Raw genomic sequence first — 21,790 nt, 5'->3', positions numbered from 1 at the left:
AGAGTGCAACTGAAGGATGTGCTAAAGATCCTGCGAAAACAAGGAGCCAACAACAATAGAATATATTAAAGTCAATACCAACAAGAGTACAAACATGCAGTCAAGCGCCTCTACTAGAGAGGAAGTGTAGATATGGATATGCATCAGGTAACCCAGTCCGAAAATCACAGGAAGTCCGATACTCTTTAACCTACTAATAGACCACATCATAAACTTGACAAAAAATGTAGGACAAGGTTACAAAAAGGGACAAACTGAATTTAACATATTCTGCTGCAGATGATGCGATTCTCATAGCAGAAAATAAGGACAATGTTCAAAGAAATATAACATAAGCATCTCAATACCGAAAGCGAAATCTATGACCAAGCAAGGAACGAATATTATGCAAGCTGGTACTTAACGACACACCAATCGAACAAGTGATGAGTTTGAATGCCTGAGGATAAAAGCTTCAAGCAGCTGAAATAAATATGGTGAAATCAAAATATAAGTAAATGAAACAGAACGAGAGTCTGGATATCTACATAATATTATTTGGAAAAACAAATACTTATCGATTACCAACAAGAATAATATCTACAAAATAACAGTGAAGTCTATCCTCATCTATGCAGCGGAAACGAGAGTTGACACCAACCGGATAAAAAGAGCATTACGAATGACTAAAATGCGGACCCTACGAGCGATCGCAAGGATCACACTGAGAATGAAAGGCAGGTAGTGAAGCAATGAGATTCGGAAGTGATGTGATATAATGTCCGATATTGTTAAATGGTCACAAGAAAGAAGAGGAGAGTAAAAAGAGCATGTCGATAGGATGCGAAACAGTAGACTCACCAGGATTCCCATGCAAGGAGAAACCAAACACAACTGGACCTTTAGTTAACATTTCTAATAATAGAACTAATGATTTAGTGGCAATGACTATAATGACTAGTGGTAATATTCTGTGATTTTGAAGATACTACAAATAAAGACCTATGGCTTACAAAAACCATTAAGGTAAGTATAACTAAGGTTAATAAAGTATAATTAGAAAACATTTTCTACCACTGCATGCTTAACTCTAAAAAGAATTGTTCTTCCTCGTTTGAATTACATGAACATCCTTCTAGTCCCTCCTTAATGATAATCGAATATATTAAATGAATATTAAATTTAATGTTATATAGTCACTCACTTGTTAATAACTATTAATTAACATTGTAGATATATATTTATTATTTTCTTATCATACCTAAATTCGGCATCATCACTTTCAAACGAATTAGCTTCTACTGCAAATGCACATCTGGCTATAACGTTAGTAGAATATTTAGCACATATCTCTTTGGCCTCAACGTTAGGCATATCGACAAACTTGTCAATGTAGTCGGTAAGCAGTTTACATTCTTTTAATATCAGTAAAAACATGTTCTTTAGTTTGCCAGAGGTAAATGCTGGACTTGATTTGGAGCGTACGTTTTTCCAAGATTGGCCTTTTGCGAGAAACATTACATTTTCCAAAATTGGATGACCATTAGGAGAATATACTATTCTGTCGTTAAAAATAGAAAAATCCTTTACCAGGATGTTTTTAAGTAATTTCGGTGACGTTACTACCAAAAAAGGCGTGTCAAAAGCAAAAAATCCAAAGACATCACTTTTAAGTGTTTCGCACATATCCAAAAGGAAAAATCCGATATTTTTCTTTAAAGTTATCATAGGACCCAGGTTACCAATAAATGGAACAGGTTTTACATATTTTATGTTTCGCTTCTTCCAATAGTTGAAGTTTCTGGTTGCGTATAAGTATAGCAGTATCAGGAACAGTCCAAAGAATGATAACCTTAGGAGGAGCGAAGCAGGATCCATCTGAAAAAATACCGTTTTAAAGTTAATAATTTTAATTGTACTTTAAAGTTACGAATATTGGATATTTTAATTTTAAATATTTTGATTTATTATTAATATTAATAATTTTAATTTAATAGTAGGATTTTCTGAATTAAAAAAACAACTTTAATAAGCCGAAAATATTTAGAATCAAAACTAAACAGTTTTTACTATAAAATCAATCATATTTTAATTTATGATTTTAACGTATGCTAATCTTACATTCTATTCCATTACTTTGATTATTGATCAGTCTGTTATGGTTTTCGCCACCTTTATTTAGTTATAGGTGTGTAACTATTTCCTTTTCCTTTTGAAAAGTGATTCGCACTCAAGGAACATTTCTATACCTACACCTACTTTCCATACCTTAGGCCGACTTCTTTAGTATGATTATGTTTTTTTACTATAGAATTCACGCATTATTTGTTCTATTTGTAACCTATTACTTTCTTTTCAGAAAAACAGTGATCTTTTGATTTTCTTTTTGTATTTTCTAGGTGAAGGATATCATTTTGTTTTATATATTTTGACAGTTTTTTTTGCTTTTTTTGTTCTTTCGTTTGTTTTGCTTTATATCCCAAAAAAAATAATTGTAAACGCTTTAAAATTAGAATTGGCTGTCTTTATGTATTATTAGAAGTAGCAATGTAGATAGGTAGCCAGAATCTAAAATTTTTAAGCAGATCTAAAATATTTATGTAGACGGATGACTTAAATAGAATTTAAGATGGCTTAATAGGAATCAAAATACATTATGCAAAATGAAAATCAAAATGGCTATTTAAAAGCTAATTTTACACTTATGGCTTAGTACGGTTTTATTAAACAGTATATTTTGTTCACGGTATTTTTATAAACGTATCTATAGCGTTTGACTATGTGCATACCTAGTTTCTATTCCAAAATTGAACACATACAGTATCACTGGATACAGGATAGTTGTATTCGTATCTGAGCCACAGGACACAGTTGGTAAGTATTATAAAAATTGAGTTGGTTAGTCGTTTTTATCATCAAATACATGGGCATAGGGGGCATGATGACCTTTATTCCATAACAAGTAGGATAGAGTAGAGATGTTAGATTTCTACAATTTTGTTAGTAATTTTTTATTTGAAAATTTTTCTTTTTGTTTTTTTTTAGAACAATATATAGCCTTACTTCTATTATAATTATCATATTTTTTTTTATAAATATGTACGTAAAACATAAATAAAAAATTTATTATAATTTTACTTTGTTGCTTTTTAAAATTTTATGCTTTTTTTTGATTTTTAAGTTGTTCTACTTTTTTATTAACCCCTTCAGACCTGGTGCACATTGTTATGTACATGGACATCCTTATTTTTTTATTTACCTTATCTAATACACCTGCTGTACATCTTCATGTATACAACACCTTAAAAAATAATAATTCACATGGCTCCATCTAGTGACGTATTCAGCTAGTAACGTCTAGAATTCAATCGAACCACACGTATGAAGCTTGTATGGTGAAAATGGGAATCGTATGTCGACCATCTTGCTTAGCAAAATTGACAGGGAGCTGACAGACAGTTGTTGATATTGACTGATAGAACATCACTTGTCATTGTCATACCATTTGAGTTTGTTTTTCATTTTAATGAATGCAAGCGTGGGCTGAGTTTGCTATTTGTTTTAAGGATGTTATTTTAAATTCATGACTTTTTTTCTGTAAAGTTCTCTTTTAATATTGGGAGTAATGTTTTAATTGATTTGCAGCAAGCAATTCCAGGTTTCTGGTAAGAAAATCTAATTTTATTTATTACTATTATGGTTTTGTATTGTCAATCTTTAGTTGTTAATAAAATCAAATTCAGTTGATTTCAAAGAAGAAGTTTCACTTTTCAAGTATTTAATTCTTAACTTGATTATTATCAATATATATTACAAAATGTCTGGCCTCTCATTTTCTATTCAACAATTGATTTAAAATTTTCCTGAATATTTCCTTGATGTAAGAGTATGTATATTTTAAATGGTTCTGAGAAACATAGTAATAAAAGATTTTTTTAATTTCCTTCAGTTCCCATTACAAGAAAAACACGGAGAGCGATATGCAATGTAAATTTTATTAAGACTTTGAGCTATAGAATTTCTTCTGATCAGTTCTCTCCACAAATATTAATAATGCTGATACTGCTGGCTTTACACTACAATACATATTTCTTTAAACATTTATTTTGTCTTTTTTTGAATCATATAATGTTTGCACTGCCTATTTTTCTATTTTATTTCATGCTAGTATTATACCACTTACTGTGCTAACTGAGACGAGACACAGGTATAGAGATAAGAAATCTGAGTACTCGAATGGATCAGAATTAATGTTTTTCTTACAACTTTTTAGTGCTTTTTTAGGAGTTTTTTTTAATTTTATGTAAACATCTGTCCTTGAAATAAGTTTTTATTAATATTATGGTTCCGAGATATGTTGTAAGTATTAAAAGAGACCCACAAATATGTTTGAAAATGATATATATTATACATAGTATATATTTGTTGGTCTCTTATAATACTAACAACATATCTTGGAACTATAATTTAATAAAAACTTAATTCAAGGACAGATGTTTTCATTTTTAACTCTTTGAAAATGATAAACTTTTTAGTATAAAGAGTTTATTTTGTAGATGGATATATTGTTTCTTTCGATAATACTCTGCTATAGAATTTTTAATTAATTTTAAAAATTAATATTTAAATTGTAATTTAAATAATTTTAAAACCTGTTTAATTTTTCTTTAGGAAACAGATACAAGTGCATATTAAATAAGGATAATTCATCCTCTATTGATTATATATGTGTTAATAAAATGAGGATATTATTAACCTAATAAGAATGCCTTTAGATGTATGATGAGAAAATAGCACAAAAAATTTAACAACCTTTTCTAATATGTTTAAAATTAGGGTAGTTCAGCGCTAATAAAATACTTTTAAACATTATTAGATTAATTCTAATTTATATTATGTTTGTTATAATAAATTATTGTATATTATGTATATCATTTTAAGTAGTTTTTTCAGGAAAATTAAATAATAAATATAATAAAGAAAAACATTGTTTTATTTCCATTTGTCCAATTGGTGATATGTCGTACACTATTATTAGTAAACTGTTGTAGATTATTGCAGTAAATTAAGTATTCTAGCAATTAATCATTCCTTCAATAATGGCCAATTTTCCCAATTGTCTTAAAGTAGCCAGAATCATGCCTTTGTTTAAGGGGGGAACTTCAGAATCACCCTTTTCTTACAGACCAATAGCATTGCTTTCCACCCTCTCAAAAATCATCGAGAAATTGGTTAAAAAGCGACTTATGTCATATTTAGCTGAAAAGCAAATTATAATATTAGAGCAATTTGGGTTTCAAAGTGCCAAGGGAACATCAGATGCAATCTTTTTATTCTTTGAGTCCTTATTAAGTATTCAACTCATTTAGATATGTAAAATAAAGCTGAAAAGTTTTATTTTTGTTCAATCAAGATCAATATCTGATGTTAACACCTAATCAAAAGGGTCCTTTTCTCTATGAGTAACCTTTTTGAGTAGGCGTTTGCTTTAGCTATTACGATTAAATGATAAGATTGTCAGATTAAATGAAATTTGATTTCCCGCCTTAATTTGGCCACGCCTTTCACCATTTTGATTGGTCCAATTAGGCACGTCAAACTGTCAAATTAGTTACAACAGTTTCCGTTGCCAAGCGAGAGGATGCTAGCTGATTTGTCAGAAGAATTGCTATTAGTTTGTATGCAACCACCACTTCTCTATATATTTATGTTCTGTGATCGAAGGTTTCCTAAGTCGCAGCACGCGGGCAGCGATCAATATTTGGTATTTTTGGTGTGTTTTTTAATGTTTTACTTTGAGTCAGGTAGCTTTATTCTTTTTAGAAATGTACTAAAAATGTAATTTTCTAATTTTTTCTTAAAACTTGATATATTGACTTTTTTTGTATTTACGTGGTCTAAAACTAGCTTGTACATTCATATGTAGAAATGGTATCGGTTGCTGTATACGTACGTACACTCATATGTATATTTGGTACTAGTTGTTTTTATACTTAAAAACCTATAAATACCTTTTTTTTTAATAAGTGTTTTTACAGAAAGGGCAAAAAAGTGGATAAAAAAGAGACACGACACAACCTGAATGACCCCAGCCTCGTCCAAGAACTTATAGACATCATTGAAAATAGTGATCTCTCCGATTTGGAAGATACCTATGTTGAATCTGGGGATGAAACTTGGCCAGAGGACAAGGGTGACGAAATGGTAGAAGCTCCTTGTTTTTCCCAAACCTATTTACGCCCAGGCGGGAATGTGGTCAGACAAGCAGAAACCTTGGAGAATGAAGCAATACAACAGAGCGATGACAATGAAAGTAGTGAAGATGAGAACATACTCTTAACATGAACATTAGCTCTGGTTCGAAAGAATAAAAAAAGTCAGTTGTTTGGAAGCAAACAACTTACTTGAATATAAATCTTATAGTGGAAGATCTGGTAGAACCAGAATCACTTTGAATGCCATTTGTGCCTATTGAATACTTTGAACGCTACTTTTCTAAATTGGACTTACACAAATATTTATGCTGCGCAAAAAAATGCACTTTTACAAATGCTAGGGCATCGGAAATTCAAACTCTGTTTGGTGTTCATATAATTATTTGAAATTAACATGAATTCACAAAGTTCGCACCCAATGGGAGAGAGTTTTATGAATTGGAGTTTTTTTGGAGAATATGAGTAAAGATCCGATTTTTCCAGTTGAGATCCAATTTGCACCTTGTAAATAACTTGGATAAACCTATCGACTGCACTGATAAACTCTTCAAGATGCGCCCTATAATTGAAGCAGTAAGAAAAAGGTGTTTAGAATTAAAACTGGAAAAAGAGCTCTGTATTGATGAGCAAATAATTATTCAATTTACTGGAGAAATTCGGATTCAAGCAGTATCTAAAAGGAAAGCTTTTATATACTGCTTTGACTTTGTTTTTTATCAAGGTAAGAACTCAGATATAAATGAAGAAGACCAAAAGACATTTATGACAATTATTTCTCTTTGAACCTATTCCTAAAAGCATTAAAGGAAAAAAAATTCGCACCTGGAACTATTCACATAAATAGGTTTTTCAAACCACCTCTTTCATCAGATAAAGAAAAGAGGACGGGGAAATTCTGAGGAGATGATGGCTTAGTTCTAGTCAAATGGCTGGACAATAAGTCTGTATTTTTAGCCTCCAACTTTGTAGGAAAGGGTGAGGAAGACATTCTTAAAAGATGGGCTAAACAGACGTCCAAGTATATTAAAGTAAAAAGATCAGAAATTGTAAAACAGTACAATCATCGTATGGGTAGTGTAGATCTTTTAATAAGTCTTTATAGATTTTCATAAGGTCCTTGCATTAGCAGAAAGTTGGCTTAAATATAAGAAGGGTTGTGAACTGGCTAAAATTCCCAAAAAAGATATATATGATCCTTTAACTTTTAGAACGCATGTTGCTAAAAGTTTGATTTATTATTGCATACCAATTAGTGTTAGTAAAAGAGGGAGACCGTCTTCGTAATTTTCCCCCATTCTATCGCCCGTACCACATGCACGAGGTGAAAAACGATCTCTAACAGAAATTCAATTTGACAACGATGACCATCTTCCAGTGTTTGATGAATCTAAAGAAGCAACTAGATGCAAATTGGTTGGTTGCAAAGGAAAAACACATGCATTTTGTGAAAATTTTAAAGTGCATTTATGCCTTATGAAAGGAAAAACCTGTTTTACAAAATTTTTTATTAATCCTAGAAAATAAACCATTTTATTTGTATGCATATAAGTATTTTTTTAAGTTTTTTAGTTTTTACTTGGTGTTTTGGACCACATGTACACTCTAATGTCCACTAAATATTTTTAAAACAAAAAATAAAAATTTGAGTTTTTTATCAGTTTTTACATTTTTGTACCCTTCTAACTTTAAAACAACCAAAAAAATATTTTTTTGTTAGTGAAAAAAAATTAGGTCTGAAGGAGTTAAAATATTAGTTTTAGAATGTTTATTAATAAGGTTCTATCACAGAATAAACGATCTCACAGAAACGAAGGCTTGCGTCGGCTCCTTTGATATCCGTGAACCAGTTTTTTATAAGCCCAACTGACAGATGCACCCAGCGCAAATACACTGAAATATCTCGTAAAGTTGTAGTAAACGCATACACCGAACGAAGTGCTTTTATTTTTAAAATCGAAATGGTTATATTCATATAATACGGGAGCAAACTACAAAATTTAGTTACATTTCAAATAGGATTTTTTTTTGTTAAGGCTTATATTGGTCCTTGCTTTTTAGAATAATTATAATAATTATTATTTTTATAAAAATTGTTATTTGACAGTTTTGATACACGATAGAGGTGTAGGTTAGTATACTTTTAATTTGTTTTGGAATGGAATTTTTGTGTTTTTTTGTGGAAAGTTGTTTTATGATAATGGTAAATAATATTTGCCTTTAGTAAGGCACTAGCTGAGAAAAAGTCTGCTATTTGTGTGATGTTAATATGTTAACAATATACATATACACATGTACATAGGTAGGTATTTTTAAATTAAATTTTAGCTGGAAGGTTTATACGCAGGTATGTTTTCTCGTATGTTTTAAACACAACACATTTAAGAGTAGGTATCATCGGCTTTTATATATTTATATATAAAAAGATATATGTATGTATTATTATATACATATGTAGGTACCACTCATACGTCCATATTTTATAAAGGTATTATACGTTATATAGTCGCCGTCCATTATGATAGTCTGGAACAAAATATAAGATTCTTAAGGGTTTTACTACTACTATATTATGCACTTGCATGGGTAAACCAGTCCATAATAAGACAGATAATTGAAAATTAAAGTCATTATTCTTTATCACATAAAAATACTGTATACCTAAATCAACCTTAATATTTTTATCTATGTACAATGTTATGTACCTGCACGTATGTACGCATACATAGATACATATGGTTTAGGCATATACATATATGTTTATTAAATTAAATAATGTTTATTCTGTATTTATTTGCATGGCACGACAAATTAATAGGGAACATTCTGAACTTTTCAAAGCTTTTAAATAACCATAATAATAATGAATAATACATAATAATGTAACTTTTCTATACCTACTTCAATAAAAATAAAAAACGGCAAATTAAAAAATATCGCAAATATACACACTAACGCTCGTACTAATACACTAATTATGACCCGATACACCACGTGGGCGACGACAGTTGTACCCGTTAGAATGAAGGTAAATGGGAGGAGCCTAAACGATAAACCGGTTCGGTAAAAAGGGCTAGCCTTCGCTTCTGTGAGATCGTTTATTCTGTGGTTCTATTGATTAAATTAATTATTAAGTCGTACTGCAAATAAACACAGTTAATAGATTTCTCTACGAAATAATTCTTATTAATATTATGCTGGTATAGGAAGAATGAAGTTATTGAATATATAAGTATATCTTTTACATCACCTAATAATATCTTAGAAAACTGTAAAATAGTTAATAACAACAATAAACAAGTATCTTTAGCATAACATACTATTTACAGATATAAGCAAAATTCAAACTTTATTTGTAAAATAAAACATCACTTTCATGTAACACCACACTTATATATAGAAATACATTCTTAAAAAGAAGGAAAAAGAACATACAGATAAAAAAAACATTTATATACACGAAACAATACTTAAATGTAGCCTAGATAAGAACCCAATCTAAGATTCTTTGTGGGTCTTAAACTCCAGCTATCTAGTTTTTTTAATTTTTAAAATTAATATAATTTTTGTTTTATTTAAACTGAGAATACAAAATGTTTTGTTGAGAGGGTTAAATTTGCTTTCTTTTCAATTATCTCATTTATCTATAGCTGGGTAGACTTGAACTAGAGGCACTAAAGAACACTCTCTTTTCCAATCTACTGGTAGTTTAAAAAAATAAGCTTGATTATTTATAAATTAAAACTAAAACTCGTTAAGATAAACAACTTTTCAAAAAATTTAAAAAAAAATTCAAACATGTCACACGGACACGGATGTCATCGATCCACCTATTTCGGAAAAAAATATCTAAAAACTCAAGCATTTCCCGATTAAAATGGGCTGATATTCCAACATGCAGAAACCACATAGATTGCCTGATATTTAATATTACATCTTCTAACAGAACTATCTACTTCTAACAAGCCAATTATGTTGAAATTTCGCCGATCAAATGAACCCATTAACAGAAAACAGGTGTTGAAAATTGTTTCTCCGAATTGCATCGGGATTTCTCTCCAAACCAAACATACGTATTGCGAAATTCGTTAATTCCGTCTCGTGTAAATATTACCTTGCCACAGCTCAAATTTCTGCCAAAATAATTATGTGGATCATCTTTATGCTATTGTACAAACCATTGAAAAAATTTTACTCTGCAGGAAAGTCTTTAGGCTGTAGCTTAAGCATATTGGACGTGAATGTTGTCCAAACTTTTATTTTGGATTGCTCCGACTTCAAGTTAGTGCTAAATTAAAATAGTTTTACCACTAACAGAAACTGTTTATTTTATTATTAGCACGTGTTTCACCAACGATGTGAGCTTCTTTAGGAGAAGATTACAGCTGTTTTAATTTGAGTGTTACATCAACATTTTCAAACATAGAAATGTTGCTTCGCCTTGCTCTGCAGCAACTCGAGTGCTAAGTGACTACTGCACTAATTGATTGGGGTAAAGATTGATCGATAAGACAAAAATCTAGCAAAAAGCTGAACATAAACAGACTACGTACGTCTTAATAGACAAGCTCAGAATTACTTTTTCTTAGTCTGTATTTTGCTTATTTTTTAGTTTTTTAAAAAAGTTTTTAAAAGCTGCTTATTTTAACTCTATTTAAGGAGTTAATAAATAAATAATGAAGTTTCAAATTAGGAATTATCCTGTATATAAATAATCTTCTTATCATCAGCAAATCCGAGCACTGTCTTTCTTTCATTAAAAATACTTTTCTCGCTTAATTGTTATAAAAACAAGGGCCCCAGGAATGTTCAAAACTACATAAGCTCCCTTTTAATTTTAACATTTCATGGCGGTCAAAGATATTAAACGCCTCAGCTAAATCAATGAAAAAGCACATTACTAGTTTAGTAAGTTGTCTAAACCTTCATATATACAAGATGTTACTACACACTGGGAGTGCTCTCTCATATCTTTATGAACACTATAGCAAAATATTGCTGGAAAAGGCAGATATTTTTATGTACACTGATGGACAATAAAGGAACGAGGATACCTTTTCTATCTAATAGTACTACACTTTAGAGAATGCATAGTTGCAAACGCTACTGATAGAACTCAACCGGCCCTGTCTGTCAATACGTTACCTTGAATATTATCTTTTTTTTGTGATAATAATAAGAGTTCATATTTATAGATTTAGCTTTAGGTCGTAGACTTTGCATATATTAATCTTTGAAGCGTGTGTACATTCTCAAGATTATCCATCTTATTGATAAGAGAAAATTTTATCAGTTATTTGTAAAGATACTCATTGTCATGATATAATTAACTTATGTTTTATTTGATAAAGATGGTTCTATCGTATGTTATTTAAAAGCATTTTCTTTTTTATTTCGATTTATAGGTTTTGATAGATTTGATATTCCACGCAACCTTGTTAAAAATTTGCCTGCTACATCTGATCAATATATCTGTTCATATGTATACGCACATTTGCCTGTACTAAAAAGGTTACATTTTCAATTTCATAAAGTATCTTTCATTGAAGTCAGAGATTTAATTAAGCATATTAAAAATAAAACTAGCCGGGACTATTTTGGTTTAAACACGAAAATTCTAAGAAGCCTAACTAATCATAGTATATCCACTTACCAAATTACGAATTTATGTATTAGAGACTCAATTTTTCCATCAGTACTAAAGATATCTAGAGTAGTGCCTATAGACAGAAAGGGACCCACAGAGGTTATTGACAATTACAGACACATATCAATCGTTCCCATTGTATCTAAAGTTTTTGAAATAGCATTAAAGACAAGAATAAATAGCTACTTCGAATCAAATAGTTTATTTAATCCTAGTCAGTTTGGCTTCTCAATGTCAACCACAGTGACAATTAATAAGCTTATCGAAATTATAAATTCAGTCTTAAAAAATCGGGAATACATGGGTGCCTTATTTTGCGATCTGAGCAAGGCCTTTGACTGTATCTTCTTCAGATTGATTGTGGAAAAGTTCAAATTACATTACACATTATAAATTTGATGGGAACAGCAGAAATCTCATTAAATCGTGTCTAACTAATACAAAGCAAATAGTAGATATTAACAGTAAATTATCAACACTCGAATATTTTTTATGGTGTGCCTCAACTATCAGTGCTGGAACCACTGCTTTTCCTGATCTACATTAATGATCTTGGAATCTGTGACCCCAGTGCTGGTCTGGTTCTTTTTGCAGACGATACAAGTGCCACCAGAAAAAATTAGAAACTGAGTGATTTGGAAGCAATCATAAGGGAGATACAGTTAAAGGTTGCAGAATGGTTCATTGCTAATCAATTGACTCTTACACGAAACATACTGATGAACTGTGTGAAAAAATGGCTTCTCATGTGAATGCACTGAGCACTTTGGCTGACGTTGTTTCTAAATATGTACTTACAACTGCATGCATTGAATCGAGGCATGTATATGTTCTTCTAGCTTGAGGCTACTCACTAAATATTAAAAGAATTTTTAGTCTTTAAAAAAAGGACATAAGAACAATCGCAAATTCATTATAGAGCCGGCTGTCGACAATTTTTTATTAACCTAAATAACTTAACGGTCCCCTGTCTTTACATATTTCATTGCCTATGCTATGTAGAAATTAACCTCCATATGATACTCACAGAGATATCCATGCACCGATAACTTATGCACCGAATTGATAAAATTAAAACCGCCATAAGTTTTTATGCTCCAATATTTTTTTACTTGCTGCCGCCTTCCATAAAATTGTTAAATATAAATGAATTTAAATCTAGTATTAAAAAGTATTTAATTAAAAAACGTTTTTATTCACCAGATGAGTTCTTCAACAATAATTTCTCAGACATGGTGTAATTTTATTTTTGTGCTAACTTAAATTGTGTATCTACTTATTCCTTTATCTATCTATCTATGTATTTACTGATTTTTCATGTGTGTACCATTTCATCGATCACCAATAAAAATCCATTCTATTCTATTTTATCCTATCGAAAGTTCTTTTAAAATCTAGGAACTACCACTATAAATAGATATCTTCATTTATTTGGAGGCATCTTTGTGTTATATAAAATACCTTCACTCCACAGCTCTCTGGTTTGAATGTCAAATATTTCAGAGCCAAATTTGACCAATATTCAATTGTATTTTTTTTGTGGATTGTTATTTGATCCTCACGTTATGTTGAATAAAATGAAGGAATTAGCAGCAGAAGTTTTGGAGAAGTTGTAGGAAAAGATGATAGTACAGTATTGCGCACACTAACAAAATACCAATACCATTTCTTTAAATATCAACAACTTCAGGAGCTAAGGGAAGGCGATGAAATCCGAGAGCAGAGTTCTGTTTTGAAGCTATGGACATAGCCAATAACCCCATTTACCTCAAATAATAAGCGAAATGTTACTTAACTTACTTGCGAAATGTCTTACAAGGACTCAGTACCCTTAAAAGGTAAATGTTTGGGCGGGTATTTTTGATCATCGACGTTTCTTTTGGAAAAATATTTGAGGACGAGAGGCATTTTTGGAACTTTTACAAAATCAAATTGAAACAGCATTGAAAGACGTTGCACCTTAAAATGAGATTTGGTCTCAAATGAATGGCTGTCTTGCGCATAATTCACAGTGAGTTAGGGAATACTTTTAAAACGTATTTAATGGACGCATGAATTACACTATTAATTAGTCAGCCAGGTCTCCGGACCTTTCATCGCAGTCAATATTTAAAATGTTATCAAAATTCAGAAGAATTAAAGATGGAAATTTACACGGCATGTAATCAAATAAATGCATATCAGCTTAGTAATGTAAGAACCGAATTTTATAATTTAGAATTGTTTAAAAGCTTTACGAGCTTCGCTCGTACTTTGATCAGTTGGGACCAGTAGAAAAGCTTTTGGTCAGAGGAAACTAATTCAAAAAAGAATTAAATTTATTAGAGATTGTTTAACAGGTGCTGCCCCGGCAACGCGGTGAGTTAAACGACTATTTGTTTTTACGGTTTTTGGGGTATCATGCTTCCAAGAATCATGATGTGATAAGAGCTCCGCTCTACTCTTTTCATTCGGCCGTCTTCCTTCAAAGATTGGCGATATAAGTGACAAGCAACTCGTTAAACAGCTGCTCTGAAGATTTTGGATGAGCCATCTGTGTAGATTCTCGAGCAATGAGTTTTATATTTTCACTATTCACCTTTCCCCTGAATTCTTCCCTTGAAAACCAACCGATGTATTTCATATTAATCTCCTCTTATGCTATGTCCAATACACCTTAATTTACACTAATTGATTGCTATCATTAGGTTTATCTTTAGTTTTTCTGCATTCTATTGAGAGCTTTGGTGTTTCTTATTTTTTCGATTCAGGATATGCGTAGTGTTCCCTTATACATTTCGAAAGCTTTAATGCATTTTTCAAGGCAAAAATTGAGACTCAAATGCAGTCATACAGGAGGATGAAGGTTGGTGAAGACTTAGGTCTAGGTCACGCCTGATAAAGATGTTTTTTATGGCGATGAGAGTAAGTACGCTGAAATAAATAATAAGACTCTAGCACACACTTATGCATAATATATCAACCCTTTGTAAAAATTCAATAATTTTACCTAAATAAAACATAAATTTTTGGTAAATCATATTTCATAAAAGCCTGCATTGGAATATTTCAAACTGGTTTTGCCATATATTTTTTCTAATATCCTTTATTTTATATTGGCCTTTATATTAAGGCCAATATAATGATGCAAATGATTATCAGAAACGGAATAAGGAATACAATAAACCATTAACGGATTGAATCGGAGCTACAGAAGCCGAGATATTAATGAAACATTGGAAAAAACAAAAGAAAACTTGTTTTTTCCCACTATATCACTTTTTTGTCAATGTCAACCCAACAAAACAATAACATAATTCACCTTGAGAAATTATTATTATTTTTTAACTAATATTTATTGGAAAACTTTAACACAAATTATTTGCTAAATAACACTGATGAAAATCTCATAACTTCATTCAAGTTCATATATATTTTGCCTGTGTGGCCTTTGTTTTGTGTACCTAGAATGATTAAAAGGTATGATTTGTTTTCATCCTGGTCAACAATTTAACAGATATGGGACCCATTTGTTGTAGGAGAAGAATTGCATGTTTTAACTGCTGATTAGACTACACAACCAAAAATAAATAAGTTAAATGAAGTATGTTAGTATTCCCTAGAGATCAAGAAATGTGTTTGATAGGGCTCAGACCATGCACTTTAGGAGATCCGTCAAGAAATCATTGAGATTCTACCATATTGATGAAATTGGGAAACCAGGGAGAACTGCCTGTCTTTACTGTTGGTTAGAGTACACAGCCAGAAATAAATAAGCTACAGGATGTATGTTAGGATTCCTCAGAGATCATGAAATGTGTTTGAAGGGATATGAATCAGCTTTTTTGTTGTGAGTAAAACGGAGCAATATTTTAATAAAGTTTCACTTATTACTGGATTGTTTCACCAGAAGATGGATGCATTTACAATTTATATACTTTGTGTTGCCTCAATGAAATATGCATATGTAATTATATATACTTTATTTGTTTCAGATCTTGAATAGGCAAAAAGGTCTCTAGGCAAAAAGTCTCTATTTTTGGTTAGAAAATAAAACTTATTTAATGTTTATGTTCCATAATCTATTTATTGTTTTATTAACTTTTGTCATACAGTTATTTAGTTTTAATAATTAAAGAGAAAATTGATCTATAGTAGAAGTTATTGTCTTTTTTTTGAAGATTCCATTCCTTAAGGCATAAACCATATTTGCTCTATATATAAACCACATTATGCTCTTCTCTGCAGTTATTAGCATATAATTATTATCCATTTTATACAAATGTTTAATTTTCATATATCTAGATTATAAAATTATAAAAATCACTTCTTTACCCTAATTAGAAAAAAAGTTATAGGCACTTTTGTCCGCCGAGTCCCGAGGTCGTGCGAAAACTCCCCAAAAGTAGCGGCCCTCCATAAGAGCTACGCTCTTATAACAACGATTAAGGTAAATTAATGTCATAGTTTCTATATAGTTGCAGTTATCAATAAAATCACTTAATAAAAAGTAATGAAATTTGGTAAAATCCGTTAAGCAAACTGGCTCAGTTAACTTGACATTAAGTTTTTTGTAACTTTTTACTTCATATTCAGACCCTATTAATTAAAATAACAGAAAAAATCCTACATAATTGAATAAATTACCTTGTTTTTAAAGCATCAATTTAATTATAACTTTTTCCAATAAACGTTAAAATAATTAAATCACTAGAAACTGTTTACTGAAAAATTAACAAAACGTGCATCTTCTTTTATATTATATGACTCCGCAAAAATTATTCGATATGTTGGACAGGTTTAATTAATCTCTAATAATCATTATTATCTACTGTAAGATAAAATAATAATTGATGATATTAATTATATTTTTTTAGATAATGTTTAGACATATGTAAAGGAACAGTGGTTATTATGATAATGTAAATAAAATATTTTTTCCTTTTACTTGCTGAGCCCAGATTCACACTTAATAATATAAATAATTATTATTATTACTAATATCATTAATATCAAAAAGGAAAATAATAAAGTTTATTTACCAATTTACAGGAAACAAATAAACATCGAAGATCAAACATCAGCAGAGTATTTCTTATACGAGGTGGTTTCAATCCATGTACCTACATATAAAATAGACTAAAGTATAAAATATATATAATATTTAAAACCAATAGCTCAAATCTAAAGTAAAAATTGTAATCTTGTCACAGTTTGGTAGTCACAGTCGAGTATCGACTATGTATTTTTTTTGTATATAAGTAAACCGAGAAATTTCAAATTTTTTCCAAAATATAAATGTATAGTTTTTTCCTATTTTCTTTAGTACAAATAAAATTGTTGCCTTTATTATTATTTTTTTTAGTTTGAGGTTACTGCCAAGGTACAAGATAGAACATGTTCAACAGAAATTTGTTTAATATACTCCCAATTTCTATTCCACAAAATTGAATAGAAATTGAATAAGCCGTTTTACAAATCGCAAACAATATTTTATAATCCACAACTCAAGTTCGGATTCCCAAATCCCAATATCTAGTTTTTCCAAGGCAAATTAAAAACTTCATCAAAAACAAGAAACTGACTAAGAAACAAGCTAAATCATCCTGTATCCTATGCAGCTAAACAAATCAAAAAATTAAAATAGGCTTTGGAGTAAGGTTAAAACCTTCCTCTAACAAACAATTTATTTTACAACTTTATCTCCAATACCTAAACAAAAAAAAAATATCTCTGTTTCTCGTCCTCAGCTTCGGCTTAGTGACGCTCATGTAAAAAGAAACAGATTATAAGTTAAAAAACACCACAAACAAAAAAGTTGAGCCAGAACAACTAGTTAAGGCTTGATGAAAACAGTTTAAATACCTAAGAAATTAAGATTTTTTTACGAAAATTGCTTAAGTGAGAAAAAGGAAGAGAATAAGATGATATGCAAGAGAATTATCATAATTTTTTGTATAGAAATTCAGAAAGACTCTTTTAATGGCAACGTCCAAAACTCTAACCTTACTTGCGTTAACTGTCGTTTAACTGTTTCCAAGGTAAAAACTGATTAAACAATTGAAACTACATAACATATTACTAAATAAAAATAATATAAAATAAATAAATATTGGGGCTTAAATAGTGCCTTAAACAAGATGAACTGCTTAAAAACTAAACACTATAGATGAAAATATTACCTAAACGTAAGTAAAACCCTAAATAAACTTCACGAATCAACTTTAACTAGAAAATACGAACAAAATAGTATAAAAACTAGAAGAATAATAAACGTACTTACATTTTCATAATAATATTGATAACTAAAGACATTAAACCATTAATACTTGCATCAATTATTTTATCAGTTTGTTTGCTATCCAAAAATAACCTGTTACATAATGTAAGGAGAGCAAATAAATATTATTTGTTACTATGTTTTAGACTTTAGGTAATCTGTTTAATTATAGTGTAATATATATGTTATTTTCATAAATAATTTGCATGCATGCTTTTCGTTCGTTTTAAAATTATTTATAGTCATTAATTAAGTTAGACGTAATAAATTGAAGTAATAAATAAACATTAAGATTTTCGATTTTTGCCTCTATTCTGAAATGTCCCTCCAGTTTATTATCTTTTAATCTAGTTAATAACTTAAAATAATATTAAATTTTTTTCGTGCATTTGTATGGATGCTCCCTATAAATGCTGCCTGGTCTTTCTCTGAATTCATATTAAAATAAAAATCTGTGTGCAATAATCGGCTTAGCAACTTTACTGAAAAAAAATATTTTTGAGGACATTCAAATATATTGCAGGATTAAGGACAAGAGGGACAGGAGGACCAGAGCGAATTGATATCAAGGGACAGTTTTCGGAATGACCCTTCTTATCGGTCGTAACGTCGAAGTAGTAGAAATAAAAAGGCGAAATAAAAAAACATCTATAAAATTTGATGAGTAATTCCAATGCATATTATATAAATACATCGTCACGTCGTCTTAAAGGTCAATGGAAATAATGTTTTAAAACTGATATATAACCGCGCGCGAGACTTTTTTATGTTTAGATAATTTAATTGCATATTTTGTGATATTGTTATTTGTATACCGGCAAATTTAAAATCTTCATACATATAACAAGGGTATCTCATACAGGCTATTAATCGATATGTTTATTAATCACTTGTGAGTATTTCCGCTAATCATAATATTTGACGTCTTAGTTGCGCGTATTATCATCAGGCAGATTTGTTTTTGATGCTTTATTTATTACGCGTACAGTATATATTTAAAAGTTTTTTTTTTTTTTATAATTTTTAATAATTTTTTTAGTGATAAATTAGTATTTCATCATCAATTAAAACAATATTGATGATTCCGGGAGTTGTTGGTGCATGTTAGGTATAAAGTGTTTTTTATTGACTTCGTTCTTCTATCTTATATGCTTTCGATTTTCGATTTATTAGTCAAGATAAAAAGCTCGTTAGTACTCGTCTAAATTAAAAGTTACTTGATATGTCACCTTCATATAACAAATCATTAACACCTTTTTAACTTAACATCATAAACTCTTTCGATTCCGTAAAGTTTATACATAGTACCTCTCTTCCAGAGGGTTATGTTCTTGTTTCTTTGGACGTAGTATCTTTGTTTACTAATATACCAAATTGATAATATTTGATATTTTAAATTTATATGGTTTTATATGCCTATAATACCATGGTATGCGAAATATTCTGTGAATAATTGAAATTTTATTTGAAACTAGTTATTTCTAATTTACTAGTAAGTTTAACCTTTAACTTGATGGCTTAGCGAAAGAAAATCCAACTAGTCCAGTACTGCCCAACATTGTGATGGATCAACTTATAACCCATCTCTGCCATTTTGATTGGGATTTATACAGTTCTACGTGGATGACACGATTTAAGCCTGTCCCCAAAACACATTCATAGTACCACTGATATAATTTCTACCAAGTGATATAACAAACCTTATTAAGAATTTATTCTAGCAAAACAGTACTTCCTTTGTGAATGTTTTGGTGCATCAAAAAGTGACATTCTGAAAGTGTAAGAAATATTATCTTGAAAAAACCCAATATTAAACTTGCATTTAATAATACAAAATGAATAGGCTATATTTATTTTCACTTATTTAAGGGCCTAAAGAACTATCTTCTAACTTAATTTACAAGTTTCCCTGTTGTAACTGTGATAAGAGAGTTGTCTTAAGCGCCCCTCGCACGATCAGTATTACTGATAGTATTTTGAAATATAGTCAGTAATACTGATCGTGTGAGGGCAAATACTGATAGACTGTCAGTCATGAATGAATGACTGAAGTGATTTTCGGGATCCTGAAAATCACGTCAGTCATTGGGGGCGGAGCTAAAAGATTGATCAAAATACTGACCGTGTGAGGGCGAGACTGTCAATCATTCCAACAGTCGTCAGTCTGAATTGCATCGTGCACCGTGCAGAGACAGAGGCAGAGGCAGAGGTAAGTTGAGTACCATACACAATGGAAGAAACCCAGGAAACGACCGCTCTGAGCTCCATAGCTTCACCTGATTTGTGTGAAGCAGAAGAAAAAGGAAAAAAAATATGTTTTAACTCAATTTATAGACCTATATAGGTCTATGCCCGAATTGTGGAATTCAAGTATATCTGAATATTGTGACAGAGATAAGAAAAGAAGAGGATATGAAGCTCTGCTTAAAATGTTTGTGCAGTACAAACCGAATGCGACCACTGACGATGTAAAAAAACAAATCAATACGCTAAGAAGCAATTTTAGGCGAGAGTTAAAAAAATTTAGGATTCCAAACGGACTGGAAGTGCAACATACGATGTGTATGAACCAAGCGCGTGGACGTTTTATGCTCTTCAATTTTTATCTGACGTGGAAATACTAGATAAAAGAAAAATGAATCGAACCAAGGTATGTAAAAAAAGTTTAAAAGTTGTTTATATCCTTTAAGCGTCTCAGGTATTGAATTGCAAGTCTCCATGATAATTTCACTTATAGTAGTGGGAGAAATTACAGCAGAATATTTTAAATCCTTAATGATCTTCCAGTTGCCAGAAAACGCAAAGTTACTGCTCATCGTTCATTTGCTGATATAGGATCCCTCATGTTTGTTGGTTGTTTCATAATATAAGGCTTAACCACGTCCAAAAGTTCCTTGTAGACTACACTTGTCATTCGGAATAATTTTTGTAATCCTCGGGGTCTGTGTCTTTAATAAAATTTAATAAATTCAGATGAGTATATTTTTCACGTTGACTAATCCATTGCTTAATCCAGCGTCTCTTTTGCTTATTACGTTTAGCACTTGTTAAATGTAAAATAACTAACAGATAAATGACGCGAACGCTTGAACTGCTTCAAGCAGCAGAGGATTCGAGCAAGTCAGCAGACTGGTGACTGAACACATTTCAAGAGGCGATTCGAGCAGACTGATGACTGGTAGAAAATACTGATCGTGTGAGGGGCGCTTAAGACAAACTAGACAATACATCAAAAGCAGAATGAATCAACACAAATACTATTGCAATATCGCACAACATAATTTTTCGGTGGATCATAATTTCGATTTTTCCAAAGTTAAGATCTTGAATAGAAAAATAAATGTTTTAGAGCAAAATGTCTCTGAAATTGATTGATTCATTCATATTAGCTCAACAATAAATTGTAAAACTGACACCTAAAACCTCAGTACCCAATACAATTAGTTGCTGTTAAAGGGTGTCCAAATTTGGTCACTATTGTAGATTATTTCACTTGCTATAGGAGATAGAGCCTTACGGTTTTCGCATTAATATGCTATTTTTTTATAAAGCGAAATATGGTATTGTCAGAAATTTGACTGTTATATGTTTTCATTGATAAAGTGATTTTGAAATTTTTGAATTTAGAGACCCCTCTCGTGTTTCTGTTATTAGCTTTGTTCCTTGGTCCAATTCCGAACCGGTTCAGGAACT

The 21,790-nt window shown here is 30.6% G+C and overlaps 1 protein-coding gene across 5 annotated transcripts in view; it reads right to left on the bottom strand.

Annotated features, from left to right (window-relative positions):
- LOC126738361 (cytochrome P450 6j1-like) overlaps nt 1-21,790 on the bottom strand; it is a 67,740-nt gene that overhangs the window by 14,186 nt on the left and 31,764 nt on the right. Inside the window, exons 1-2 of one of the 5 annotated variants that reach the window (XM_050443659.1) lie at nt 18,101-18,246; nt 1,241-1,857 (exon numbers count right to left, since the gene is read on the bottom strand). In XM_050443659.1, the coding sequence (XP_050299616.1) occupies nt 1,241-1,857 (617 nt within the window). In that variant the 5' untranslated portion in view covers nt 18,101-18,246. Of the gene's footprint in view, nt 1-1,240; nt 1,858-16,464; nt 16,621-16,859; nt 16,914-17,999; nt 18,247-21,790 lie in introns of those variants that run through there. The other 4 variants (XM_050443660.1, XM_050443657.1, XM_050443658.1 and 1 more) reach the window with 4 other exon arrangements.

Source organism: Anthonomus grandis, chromosome 7 (genome assembly GCF_022605725.1).
Source record: "Anthonomus grandis grandis chromosome 7, icAntGran1.3, whole genome shotgun sequence".
Lineage (NCBI taxonomy): Eukaryota > Metazoa > Arthropoda > Insecta > Coleoptera > Curculionidae > Anthonomus > Anthonomus grandis.
The sequence above is the reverse complement of the archived record's forward strand: the minus strand, read 5'-3'. Positions and strand labels throughout refer to the sequence as shown.